The sequence below is a fragment of the Globicephala melas genome, chromosome 10 (genome assembly GCF_963455315.2).
Source record: "Globicephala melas chromosome 10, mGloMel1.2, whole genome shotgun sequence".
Classification (NCBI taxonomy): Eukaryota; Metazoa; Chordata; class Mammalia; order Artiodactyla; family Delphinidae; genus Globicephala; species Globicephala melas.
The window spans coordinates 46,284,793-46,299,760 of NC_083323.1; the positions used below are offsets into that span (position 1 = coordinate 46,284,793).

At 40.8% G+C, this 14,968-nt stretch overlaps 1 protein-coding gene across 1 annotated transcript in view; it reads right to left on the bottom strand.

The window, feature by feature from the left end:
* KCNMB4 (potassium calcium-activated channel subfamily M regulatory beta subunit 4) overlaps positions 1-14,968 on the bottom strand; it is a 65,047-nt gene that overhangs the window by 24,454 nt on the left and 25,625 nt on the right. The window contains exon 2 of the mRNA XM_030866284.2: positions 13,011-13,138. Within this exon, the coding sequence (XP_030722144.1) occupies positions 13,011-13,138 (128 nt within the window). The remainder of the gene's footprint in view (positions 1-13,010; positions 13,139-14,968) is intronic.

Here is a 14,968-nt window from a genome sequence, read left to right on the forward strand (position 1 = left end):
AAAGAGCATTCTACTCAACTTTAGCTGGGGCCATTATGTTCATCTTTCTCTAAAATGCTAAGGGCAAATTTAAGTTGAAAATATATACTATAGGACCCACATACTCTGAAGGAACTTAAAAATTAGGATATAACTGTTCAGTGTCAGAAGTACAATGTATTTATTTTATTTCACAATAGAATCCATTCTTTTTTGTTATTTTTGTGTGTTCCACTGCTTTACTCATCAATCAAATCTCTATTATAATAATTTATTCAGCCTCCAATCAGTGAATAACAGGGCTATTCATTGATTAGTTTTTCTACCCCAGTTGTTAGAAATTTACAGAGCAAGGAAAGAAAAGCACATACATTTACTAAGTACTCCTTCTTATGCAGATATGATCCTTTCCAAAACAAAACAAACAAACAAACAAAACCCTTAAGACAGATAACATTATCCTCATTGTATAGATGAGGAAACCAAGAGCAAGAAGTTCCACAATTTCCCCTACGTCACATAGTTAGTAAGTGGTAGATGTAAACACAGATGCCTACTGCCACATAGTTGCTGCATTAAGGAATTCATAATCTATAAAAGGAGAAAGATACATATTCAACCAACTCTATAACAGTGTGAAAAAAGCAACCCTAGCCCTGTAGGAGCTCAGAAGAGGAAGTGACTGGTTATACCTGAAAAGGTGAGAGGTTACACAGTGGCCTTTGAGGCAAATCTTATTAACAGTAATAAAAATAGGCAGACGTCTGAGTGGAGGAGGTGCTGCTGTCGCCCCCGTCCCAGCCTCCATCCCGGAGCCCGGAGCCCAGAGCCCACCACTCTGCGTGGAGCCCACACGTCTCTGGTGCGCGTCCCTGTCCCTCCCTCCTCAGCCACCAGGGATGCGGCGGGTTGAGCGAGACACTCTGTTGGCATCAGGCAAGCAGGATCACAACAACTCATTTTTTCCAGTGAAATAATCCATTTATCAAGGGGAAATTGAATCCGAAAGACATCTTGCCAGCTATGTGATTTGGAATAGATTAAGGGAGACATGGAAGGGATCTCCATTGACATCAGAAGCTGTGATATCAGGACCTCTTGCTCATCTTCAGGTAAGAGTTCAACCTACAGATGCTTTACAAGTCTTACTATTAAAATTACTCCTAGACAGACCTTCAAGATGACAGAGGAGTAATATGTGGAGATCACCATCCTCCCCACAAATACATCAGAAATACATCTACATGTGCAACAACTCCTACAGAACACCTACTGAATGCTGGCAGAAGACCTCAGACTTCCCAAAAGGCAAGAAACTCCCCACGTACCTGGCTGTGTGGCTGACAGGGTCTTGCTGCTATGGCCTGATGTCAGGCATGAGTCTCCGAGGTGGGAGAGCCGAGTTCAGGACACTGGTCCACCAGAGACCTCCCGGCCCCACGTAATATCAATCAGTAAGAGTTCTCCCAGAGATCTCCATCTCAACGCTAAGACCCAGATCCACTCAACAACCAGCAAGCACCAGTGCTGGACACCCAGTGCCAAAAAACTAGCAAGACAGAAACACAACCCCACCCATTAGCAGAGAGGCTGCCAAAAATCATAATAAGTTCACAAACACCCCAAAACACACCACCGGACATGGTCCTGCCCAACAGAAAGACAAGATCCAGCCTCATCCACCAGAACACAGGCACCAGCCCCCTCCACCACGAAGCCTACACAACCCACTGAACCAACCGTACCCACTGAGGGCAGACACCAAAGACAATGGGAACTACGAACGTGCAGCCTGAGAAAAGGAGACCCCAAACACAGTAAGTTAAGCAAAATGAAAAGACAGGAAAATACATAGCAGATGAAGGAGCAAGGTAAAAACTCACCAGGCCAAATAAATGAAGAGGAAATAGGCAGTCTACCTGAAAAAGAATTCAGAGTAATGATAGTAAAGATGATCCAAAATCTTGGAAAGAGAATGGAGAAAATACAAGAAATGTTTAACAAGGACCTAGAAGAACTAAAGAGCAAACATACAATGATGAACAACACAACAGATGAAATTAAAAATTCTCTAGAAGGAATCAATAGCAAAATAACTGAGGCAGAAGAACAGATAAGTGACCTGGAAGATAAAACTGTGGAAATAACTACCACAGAGCAGAATAAAGAAAAAAGAATGAAAGGAATTGAGGACAGTCACAGAGGCCTCTGGGACAACATTAAATGCACCAACATTAGAATTATAGGGGTCCCAGAAGAAGAAGAGAAAAAGAAAGGGACTGAGAAAATATCTGAAGAGATTATAGTGGAAAACTTCCCTAACATGGGAAAGTCCAGGAAGCACAGACAGTCCCATACAGGATAAATCCAAGGAGAAACGCATCAAGACACATATTACTCAAACTATCAAAAATTAAATACAAAGAAAAAATATTGAAAGCAGCAAGGGAAAAGCAACAAATAACATACAAGGTAATCCCCATAAGGTTAACAGCTGATCTTTCAGCAGCAACTCTGCAAGCCAGAAGGGAGTGGCAGGACATATTTAAAGTGATGAAAGGGAAAAACCTACAACCAAGATTACTCTACGCAGCAAGGATCTCATTCAGATCTGACGGAGAAATTAAAACCTTTACAGACAAGCAAAAGCTAAGAGAATTCAGCACAAGCAAACCAGCTTTACAACAAATGCTAAAGGAACTTCTCTAGGCAGGAAACACAACAGAAGGAAAAGACCTACAATAACAAACCCAAAACAATTAAGAAAATGGTAATAGGAACATACAAATTGATAATTACCTTAAATGTAAATGGATTAAATGCTCCAACCAAAAGACATAGACTGGCTGAATGGACACAAAAACAAGACCTGTATATATGCTGTCTACAAGAGACCCACTTCAGACCTAGGGACACATACAGACTGAAAGTGAGGGGATGGAAAAGATATTCCATGCAAATGGAAATCAAAAGAAAGCTGGAGTAGCAATTCTCATATCAGACAAAATAGACTTTAAAATAAAGACTATTACAAGAAACAAAGAAGGACACTACATAATGATCAAGGGATCAATCCAAGAAGAAGATATAACAATTGTAAATACTTATGCACCCAACATACGAGCACCTCAATACATAAGGCAAATGCTAACAGCCATAAAAGGGGAAATCGACAGTAACACAATCATAGTAGGGGACTTTAACACCCCACTTTCATCAATAGATAGATCAACCAAAATGAAAGTAAATAAGGAAACACAAGCTTTAAATGACACATTAAACAAGATGGATTTAATTGATATTTATAGGACATTCCATCCAAAAACAACAGAATACCCTTTCTTCTCAAGTGCTCATGAAACATTCTCCAGGATAGATCATATCTTGGGTCACAAATCAAGCCTTGGTAAATTTAAGAAAATTGAAATCATATCAAGTATCTTTTCCGACCACAACACTATGAGACTAGATATCAATTACAGGAAAAAAAAAACTGTAAAAAATACAAATACATGTAGGCTAAACAATATGCTACTAAATAACCAAGAGGTCAGTGAAGAAATCAAAGAGGAAATCAAAAACTACCTGGAAACAAATGACAATGAAAACGCGACGACCCAAAACCTATGGGATGCAGCAAAAGCAGTTCTAAGAGGGAAGTTTATAGCAATGCAATCCTACCTCAACAAACAAGAAAAATCTGAAATAAACAACCTACCCTTACACCTAAAGCAATTAGAGAAAGAAGAACAAAGAAAACCCCACAAAGTTAGCAGAAGGAAAGAAATCATAAAGATCAGAAATAAATGAAAAAGAAATGAAGGAAACGACAGCAAACATCAATAAAACTAAAAGCTGGTTCTTTGAGAAGATAAACAAAATTGATAAACCATTAGCCAGACTCATCAAGAAAAAAAGGGAGGAGACTCAAATCAATAGAACTAGAAATGAAAAAGGAGAAGTAACAACTGACACAGCAGAAATACGAAGGGTCATGAGCGATTACTACTAGCAACTATATGCCAATAAAATGGACAACCTGGAAGAAATGGACAAATTCTTAGAAATGCACAACCTTCTGAGACTGAACCAGGAAGAAATAGAAAATATAAACAGACCAATCACAAGCACTGAAATTTAAACTGTGATTAAAAATCTTCCAACAAACAAAAGCCCAGGGCCAGATGGCTTCACAGGAGAATTCTATCAGTTAGAGAGGAGCTAACACCTATCCTTCTCAAACTCTTCCAAAATATAGCAGAGGGAGGAACACTCCCAAACTCATTCTATGAGGCTACCATTGCCCTGATACCAAAAACAGAAAAGATGTCACAAAGAAAGAAAACTATAGGCCAATATCACTGATGAACATAGATGCAAAAATCCTCAACAAAATACTAGCAAACAGAATCCAACAGCACATTAAAAGGATCATACACCATGATCAAGTGGGGTTTATCCCAGGAATGCAAGGAGTTTTCAATATACACAAATCAATCAATGTGAAACACCACATTAACAAATTGAAGGATAAAAACCATATGATCATCTCAATAGATGCAGAAAAAGCTTTTGACAAAATTCAACACCCATTTATGATAAAAACTCTCCAGAAAGTAGGCATAGAGGGAATTTACCTCAACATAATAAAGGCAATATATGACAAACCCACAGCCAACATCATTCTCAATGGTGAAAAACTGAAACCATTTCCACTAAGATCAGGAACAAGATAAAGTTCACCACAATCACCCCTATTATTCAACACAGTTTTGGAAGTTTTAGCCACAGCAATCAGAGAAGAAAAAGAAATACAAATTGGAAAAGAAGAAGTAAAACTGTCACTGTTTGCAGATGACATGATACTATACATAGAGAATCCTAAAGATGCTACCAGAAAACTACTAGAGCTAATCAATGAATTTGGTAAAGTAGCAGGTACAAAATTAATGCACAGAAATCATCCATATACACTAATGATGAAAAATCTGAAAGAGAAATTAAGGAAACACTCCCATTTACCACTGAAACAAAAAGAATAAAATACCTAGGAATAAACCTACCTAAGGATACAAAAGACCTGCATGCAGAAAACTATAAGACACTGATGAAAGAAATTAAAGATGATACAAACAGATGGAGAGATATACCATGTTCTTTGGAATGGAATAATAAACATTGTGAAAATGACTCTACTACCCAAAGCAATCTACAGATTCAGTGCAATCCCTATCAAACTACCAATGGCATTTTTCACAGAACTAGAACAAAAAATTTCACAATTTGTATGGAAACACAAAAGATCCCGAATAGCCAAAGCAATCTTGAGAAAGAAAAACGGAGCTGGAGGAATCAGCGTCCCTGACTTCAGACTATACTACAAAGCTACAGGATCCAGACAGTATGGTACTGGCAGAAAAACAGAAATACAGATTAATGGAACAGGATAGAAAGCCCAGAGATAAACCCATGCACCTATGGTCACCCTATCTTTGATAAAGGAGGCAAGAACATACAATGGAGAAAAGACAGCCTCTTCAATACGTGGTGCTGGGAAAACGGGACAGCTAGGTGGAAAAGAATGAAATTAGAACACTCCCTAACACCATACACAAAAATAAACTCATAATGGATTAAAGTCCTAAATGTAAGGCCAGACACTATAACACTCTTAGAGGAAAACATAGGCAGAACACTCTATGACATAAATCACAGCAAGATCCTTTTTGGCCCATCTCCTAGAGAAATGGAAATAAAAATAAACAAATGGGACCCAATGAAACTTAAAAGCTTTTGCACAGCAAAGGAAAACATAAGGCGAAAAGACAACCCTCAGAATGGGAGGAAATATTTGCAAATGAAGCAACTGACAAAGGATTAATCTCCAAAATATACAAGCCGCTCAAGCAGCTCAATATCAAGAAAACAAACAACCCAATCCAAAAATGGGTAGAAGACCTAAAGAGACATTTCTCCAAAGAAGATATAGAGATCTCCAACAAACACATGAAAGTATGCTCAACATCACTAATCTTTAGAGAATTGCAAATCAAAACTACAATGAGGTATCACCTCACACCGGTCAGAATGGCCATCATCAAAAAATCTACAAACAGGGCTTCCCTGGTAGCACAGTGGTTGAGAGTCCGCCTGCCGATGCAGGCGACACGGGTTCGTGCCCCAGTCTAGGAAGATCCCACGTGCTGCAGAGCGGCTGGGCCCATGAGCCATGGCTGCTGAGCCTGCGTGTCCAGAGCCTGTGCTCTGCAATGGGAGAGGCCACAACAGTGAGAGGCCCGCGTACTGCAAAAAAAAAAAAAAAAAAAGGTCTACAAACAATAAATGCTGTAGAGGATGTGGAGAAAAGGGAACCCTCCTACACTGTTGGTGGGAATGTAAATTGATACAGCCACTATGGAGAACAGTATGGAGGTTCCTTAAAAAACTAAAAACAGAACTACCATATGACCCAGCAATCCCACTACTGAGCATATACCCTGAGAAAACCATAACTCAAAAAGAGTCATGTACCACAATGTTCATTGCAGCACTATTTACAATAGCCAGGACATGGAAGCAACCTAAGTGTCCATTGACAGATGAATGGATAAAGAAGATGTGGCACATATATACAATGGAATATTACTCGGTCATAAAAAGAAACGAAACTGAGTTATTTGTAGTGAGGTGGATGGACCTAGAGTCTGTCATACAGAGTGAAGTAAGTCAGAAAGAGAAAAACAAATACCGTACGCTAACACATATATATGGAATTAAGGAAAAAAAAGAAAATATGGTTTGATGAACCTAGGGGTAGGACAGAAATAACGATGCAGACGTAGAGAATGGACTTGAGGACGGGGGAGGGGGAAGGGTAAGCTGGGACGAAGTGAGAGAGTGGCATGGACATATATATACTACCAAATGTAAAATAGATAGCTAGTGGGAAGCAGCTGCATAGCACAGGGAGATCAGATTGGTGCTTTGTGACCACCTAGACGGGTGGGATAGGGAGGGTGGGAGGGAGATGCAAGAGGGAGGGGTATGGGGATATATGTGTAGCTGATTCACTTTGTTGTACAGCAGAAACTAACACAACAATGTACAGCAATTATACTCCAATAAAAAGGTTAAAAAAAGAGCAATAAAAATAATAATAGCAAAAACTTTTATAGGAATTAGTACAGGTAGGCACATGTCATCTCATTGATAACCTCACAATAACCTTATTATTTCTCCCTCTACAAAGGGAATGGAGGCATAGGTAGGTCAGAGTAACATACCCAAGGAATGAGTAACCATTTTCCAGGGACACACCCTCTTCAAGGGGAAGCTGGTGAAGGCAAAGATGAGGGAGGAGAATTGTATGGACAGACTGAGACTACAGAGACACTTTCTAGCAATGGAATGGGGCTTTCAAAACAAACTTGGTAAGGGGGCATCACACAGGTTTTGCTGAGAAAGGATAAACCAAGAAAAGGCTAAGAAGAGAAAAGAATGGTATAGGGAGGGTAAGTGTGACCTTACCTAAAGTGTGACCTTAGCAAAAAGTGTAAAATAAAAATCTACACTTTGTATGGAGATTGTGAGCCTCGAGGTTGAAGGAGACGAGCCCAAAGGTTGTAGAGGAAGATCATGAACGGAGGCAGCCCGGGACAGCTTCCACTGAGCCCTGGACGTGACGTCACGCCAGCAGCACCTCCTTGGTGCCCCTTGGTGCAGAAGGAGGGAGCGACTGCATGGGGACTGTCCTGCCATGGCAGGCATGGCTGCTGGTGGCTGCTCTGGCCACCGCAGATTCTATTCCTGAGTATACCTCACCTAAATAAGGCTTCAACAATGGAAAGCTAAGACTTCCATCGTCTTTGTCTTCGATTTTTAAAATAACACCCTCTTCTTGAAAATGGAAACTGCTTGGTACCTCTTCTCCCTAATTTCCCGAATTTGAGTGAAATCTAAAGGTTACTTTAAATATAAAGTCCATCTGATCAAGAGCATCTGGGAGTCTCTACAGTAAGTCTATTTTTGTTTCATATTTAGCAGTAGTAAAAAGTGTACTAAGAGTAGATGGCACCAAGGAGCTGCCATTTTTCACACCTACAACCAGCATGCTTGTTTCCTCTTGCAAATGTCACAGTGAAAGAGCCAAAACTCCAAAGTTCTGTTTTCCCGAAGTCACTTAAAAATTATGTCTTGAGTGCTTCTGAGTTGTGACAGACCACCCCCACTTCTACCTACACCCCGACAGTCTGAAAACGGGACTGCCAGATGATGGATAAGGAATGGCTATCCGTTCTGAACGAGGAATGGGGGGTTAAATGTACTGCTACTAAAGTTAATACAATTGATACATCATGCAGGGTGAGCTCTTTTCAGAGGGTTCTCACTATTCCAGGGAATGGTCCTGCTTGGTTGGGCTCTGAAGGTAGTCAGAGTTCACGCCCTAACAGGAGGCCAAATGGGGTTGCCAGCCTTTAGAAAACTCGGTGCCTGAGTGGGGAGTGAGGGGAAGTTAAGAAATGACCAGCAGCTGGGCAGGGCAGGACAGCCCACGGGAGGGGGCACCTGTCTGCTTCCACCTGCAAGCTAAGGTCATGGATGCTCGGAAACCAGCTTCTGGTCCAGCGCTTGGAAGCTTAAAGGCTCACCTGGTTCAGACAGTGATGGGTTCAGTATCAAACTGTCTTGACTGCTGGTGCCTATTTCCTGTTGCTGTGCTCCCACCTCACAGAAAAACATATCCCCGCTTAACCTTTTTATTTCATCTTATCTTGTTTTCTTCAGGGCTCCCTTTTTGCCTTATTTACTATCTGTGGTCAATGTTTCCTTCTTCCTCAGCAGTTTTAGTCCATACCTGTCTCATTTCTCTGTATCCATTCCTGTTTCCCTCTCAGTTACTCATCTCCTCCCCCAAATTCTTTTTCCAGTCATGGCAAACTTCTTGAAAAAGGAGTCTGCACTTCGTAAAGCCTTCACAGTCTCACCTCAGGCTAATACAAAATGATTTCAAACCCTGTGCTTTAAGACAGTACCTAAACCGTGTTCACAAAGATCACGCACACGCTCCTAATTGCCACAGCTGATGACTTCCCAGTAGTCTGTCTTGATTACCCCTTTCCCCTTAAAACACTCCCCCTTCCAAGTCTTTTCACTTTCCTCTCCACATCTGGCCACCCTTTCTCCATCTCTTCCCCTCATACCGTCAACACAGAGGATCCCACGATCCTGTCAGCATTTCTCTCCTCACTCCAGTATGCATTCTTTCTCCTTGCTTCAGCTACAGCTTGTGTGCCAGTGATTCCCAGACTCGCATAACACTGACCCTGACCTCTTGCTTCTGAACTAAAAGAGGTACTTCTACCTCTTTCTTTTGGATATCTTACAAGAGCCCCAAATTCAACCGTCAGAGCTAGACTCTCCTCACGCTCAGTCAAATGTGGTACCTCCCTTTTCCTCATCACGTGGTCATCAAGTTCTGGTGATTGTAATTCCAAATGTCTTTCTGATGTACCCCTCCGTGAGCTACTTCCATTACCTCTACTCTCGCCTAGGCCCTCAAACTGCTTTAACGGGACAAGAAGATGGTTAATAGAAGGAGCTTTGGGAATCAGACTAGCTGGATTCTGGGTTTTTTTCACTTAAAGACTTCAGATGGAGTCTTTAAGACTCAGTTTTCTCACTTGTCAAGTGGGGCCAGAATTTAGAACTATTATAAGAAATTTGGTGATCTAACCAAAATGTTATTCACAATGGTTGGCCCACGGTAGCCACTCAAAAATGTTATGTTTTGCGCTCAGTACTCTCCTTATTTCCTCCCATCTCTGAGCTGGAGCTCCTGCCTTTAGCCCATCTCTCCTCTCCAGTACACATTCAACTCTCACACCAATTACTTTCTAAATCAGAGATCTATTCATGTCAGTCTTTGGTTCAAAAAAAAAAAAAAAAACTTTTCACAAATTTTCATTGCCCATATGACAAAGACCATCTCCTTAGTTTGGCATTTTTGACCCTTTAGAAATCTAACCCCAAGCTACCTTTCCAGCTTACAGATTCACTACTCCTTATTATATAACCTATTACCTAATGTATCTTACATTGTCAAGCTTGGTTTCTTTATCGCAGCCACCCCATCTTCAAGGTCTTCCTCCCTTTCATTTCTAGCTGACGAAGTCATACTTATATTTGCATAAGCATCTGTTTCTCCCAATAAGTCTAATTCCTTGGAAGCAAAGAACCTGCCTTATTATTCTGACACATTGCATTCATTGATACATTCATTCACCAAACATTTTTAAACTGAGAACCAGGCACTGTGTGAAGTGCTAGGGATTCAAAGCCAAAGAAGATATAGCCCACACCATTAACCAGTAGACAGTCTGGTTGGGAAGATGGGCATACAAAAAATTCCAGTAGAGGGTGACAGGTGAGAGGATAGAGCAGTGGCTCTCGATCCTGGTCGTATATTAGAATCCCTGGAATCAATTTTTTAATCAATTTAAAAGAATGCTAATGCCTAGGTTCAACCACCAAGAATTCTAATTTAATTGGTCTGCGATGCGTTTTTTTAAAAGCTCTTCTGGTATAGTTACGATAGTGAGGGTTGCAAACCTCTGAGAAAGAGCTCTATACACAACATGGGAGATACACCTTATAGCTGGCACTTTTGGTCGTTCCACAAATTCTGCCCCCTTCTGTACAACCTTCCTCCACATGATTTAGGAGACACTGCCTTATCCCCATCTCAGAGGTAGATTCTAATTGCTCTTTCTTGTGATTGGTTTAGGTGTAGGCAAGGACACCTGAGGGGAGGCTGGTTGTGGGAAGTTGGGAAAAGGTTTCCTAATCTTAAGAAAAATATACCAGGAGAGATAGGTTTCTTTCTGCCTTTGGACACTGCTGTGCCTGGCTGTGACATCTGGAACCACAGCAACCATACTGTAACCATGAGGGGAGCCACCGGGAGGTAAAACTGAGATCTAGAAAAGAGCGGCATTCTTGATGACACTGTCAAGTCATTGTATCAAACTAACTACCCTACTATTGGTCCACCTGTGCATTTTTGGATGTGTGAAATAATAAATTTCCTAACTGTTTGTGCTATTTTGAGTCAGTTTTCTGTTGACCTGAAGCAGATGGTATCCTAACTGATATACAAATAAACCAAACTTGAAGATCAAGGAAAGCAGTCCAGAGAAGGTGATAATCAGAGGAGAGTCTTCAGCAAGGCAGTCAAGAAGCAGGAGAGACAAATAAATAGGCATGGATATAAAAGCATAAGATATTCATAGAACTTCCTATAGTTCAGAATGGCTACTGCAAATAATACGAGTATGGAGATGAAGCTGGAGAGGAGGGAGTCTGGGGCAAGAACTTGAGGAGGCCTGTATGCTGTGAACTAGATTAAATATGGCCACAAAACCGTTGCCACTTCTTCTATCAAGAAGCAGAGTCTGGGCTTCCCTGGTGGCACAGTGGTTGAGAGTCCGCCTGCCGATGCAGGGGACACGGGTTCGTGCCCCGGTCCGGGAAGATCCCACGTGCCGCGGAGTGGCTGGGCCCGTGAGCCATGGCCGCTGAGCCTGCGCGTCCGGAGTCTGTGCTCCACAACGGGAGAGGCCGCAGCAGTGAGAGGCACGCGTACCGCAAAAAAAAAAAAAAAAAGAAGAAGAAGCAGAGTCTATTTCAATACCCCATGAATCTGGCTGGCTTCATGACTTGCTTCGACCAATAGAACATGTCAAAAGGGATGTGACGTGAGTTCCAGAGCCAAGGCCTGGCTCTCTTTAAACACTGTCCTGAGGCTGCCATATTGGAAGGAAGGCAATCTAGCCTGGTGGCAGATGAGAGGCCAGGTGGAGAACGGAGATGCCTCAGCTGAGCCAGCACCAAGTGCTGGGCATGTGAGGGAGGGTCCATGCCCTCGTGGACCACGCAGCTAGTCCAGCCATCATGTGAAGAACCAGCAGATGAACTTCCCAGCCAACCCACAGGATCTAAGAAATAATAAATCACCGTCGCAGTAGGCCACTAGATTAGGGGTGGCTTGTTACACAACAACAGATACATACATAGGCCATGCCAAGGTGTTTGGACTTTACTCTGAAAACTATGATGAGTAACCTAATCAGACTCATGTTTTAGAAAGATCACCTTGGCAGCAACGTGGAGAATGTCTTGGAGGGGGGTGCAGGGCAGAGGTAGAAGGACTGGTTAGAAGACTATTGTGTTAATAGGGCTGACAAATAATATGAATCTGAACTAAAACAGTGGCAGAGGGAAGGCAGAGAAGAGTTAATATAGGGGTAAAATCAACAGGATGGTGAATACAGGTTATAGAGTGTAAAGGAGAAAATGAGTTAAGAATTACTCAAAGTTTCTGGACTCTGCAAACAAGGGGACGATAGTGCCATTCACTAAGAGAGGGAACTATGGGAGGAAGAGAAAGTCTGACCTAACTTTGGAACTCCCAAGTGGAGATGTACAGCAAGGAGTTGAGAATACTCAATACGCAATAAATGTTTGATGAGCAAATTACTATGGTTAATCTGGTCGGGAACTGAAGTATTCATTGCTATACGGCATAACTTGAGTTCTCTCTAAGACAAGTAAAGTTATAATGGTGTGAACTCATTTTATGGATACTTGGTCAGAACAGAAAGGAAAAAGAAAGATAAGATTTGATGTAGCCCAAAATGCTGATACATCTGCACATTGTTCAGTTTGTGTGCATTAATCTATAATTCTCAGGGAACATTCCTAGTATACAACGTTCCTACCTAAAGGCACTTTCTTAGTGTATGCAGACGGTAAACTCTATGATACAGGTTCTCTCTTTTTTTTGGCTGGCAGATTCTTTACATGCCACCCAACCTGTAGAATAAGAAGGGGCTTCCCTAGCTACATGCTAGAAAGAGTTGAGACTATCTCCACGTTGTATATTTTGCCAAATGAGCCCACTCTATGATTTACTAATATAATAAACTACAGAGGCTACAAACAACTTTAATATGCACATGTAAATATTGGCTTACCTTTGAAATTGATTAAAATAGCAAGTAAATGGCTGGGAACCAATCTCATCTTTCCAGTACTGTTGCCAATTCATGACACTTTCCAAGTTCTTCTGATTTTCTCTCTTACAGGGAGGGATATAGGAGCACTAACAAAACAGAACACAGAAAGTAAACCTATTATTCTATAGAATATTGAAATATAGTCCTTTTTAATAGACAGATGGCATTATGCTGATGGTAAATCTAATTCTGACCTATTTAATTGTTAATTTAACCAAACTGAAATTCCGAAACTATATTTCAAGTTTTGAATTTGGCGCAATTACAGAAAGTATTCCGATAACAAAAGTACAGCCAAAAATAACTTTCAGTCATTACAGTATAAAGATACTTTATAAACAATTAGTTACAATTTATTAGTGAATTTAAAGCGTAACATACTCTGTCTTTGAGGGCCTGCCAATCAACAAAGGGGGGGAACACAAAACTTAATTTTTATCCCCAATCTCTAATAGACCTTGATATTTTCTTCTTCCACTTTTAACTAACAAATCAAGCACATAGCTCTCCACAGATACTGCTCTCAACTGCTGAAACTCCAGTTTTCTTTTCTTACATTTTCTTGGACAACAAAATCAACAGAAAATTTCCTCTCAAGCATAGGATCAATGCATTTTGCTAACTGATGTCCTTTTCTAGCCATGCCTCTGACAAAGTAGTTCTCTCAGAAGGGACTTTATTACTCTAAGCAATATAGACTCAGCAGAATTAGAAAATTGCTCTTAACCTTAGATGTTAAAATTAACCCTTAGCGTTCTAATCCATTTTCTCCATTTCAGTTTTTCATCATGATGATGATCAAGATGAAGATGATGTCAGTTTACAGTTGTTGAGTGTTTACTATGCAAGACACTGTAATAAGTGCTTAAGAGGCCTGACTTCCTGTACTTCCTACAACAATCCTCTACTGATGCCCAACCTACAGATGAGGAAACTGAGATTTCTGTTAGCTCTACAGCTAGAACTAGAGTCTGGTGATTCATCCCATTTTACTCTCAGATGTTTTTACAAAGGTGTTCATTATTAAGAAGCAGGAAAAAATCCATTAGCTCTAGTGTATAATTTGAGTTGCATTATTTTAGAGCATATAATTTGTCAATGCCTTATCACTATTTTCTAGTAAAATACAAACTTTTTAGTACGATGTATAAAGCTCTCCATGAGGTCCCTGCCCTGTCCTCATCCTCACTTGAGCCTGGGATGCAGACGTACAGAAGCACTTGCTCCCAAATCTGCCACATGGAATCACACAGTATCATACTTGTCTGTTTTATGTCAGCCTCTCCAATTTGTTGGCAAGTTGGGACAAGGGCTATTTTTTTCTCTTCTGTCTTTAAACTTAGGACTATACCTGATTACAGTGAAGTTTCAAAAATGTTGGTAAAATTAATTAATAATAACACACTTAGGGGTTTCCCTGGTGGCGCAGTGGTTGAGAGTCCGCCTGCCGATGCAGTGGACACGTGCTCGTGCCCCGGTCGGGGAAGATTCCACATGCCGCAGAGAAGCTAGGCCCGTGAGCCATGGCCTCTGAGCCTGTGCGTCCAGGGCCTGTGCTCCGCAACGGGAGAGGCCACAACAGTGAGAGGCCCGCGTACCACAAAAAATAAATAAATAAATAAAAATAATAACACACTTAGATACATCTTATTCAAGACGGTGAAACTATTTTCACAGTGGTTAAACATTTTAAAAATATATATGAACATTTTAAATTTTAGTAAATTTGTTTATTTTTGTTACATGTAACGAATTCACAACATGTTATGCAAATATCGTCTCAACGCTTGAATCACTGCACATTATCTTCTGCATATATAGTTTCACTTCTACTAATAACAACAGTATAAAGCTAAAAAGTTCTATGAAATTATGAATTCTGAGTTCTTCAAAGCAATAGTTAGGCTTAGAAGCAA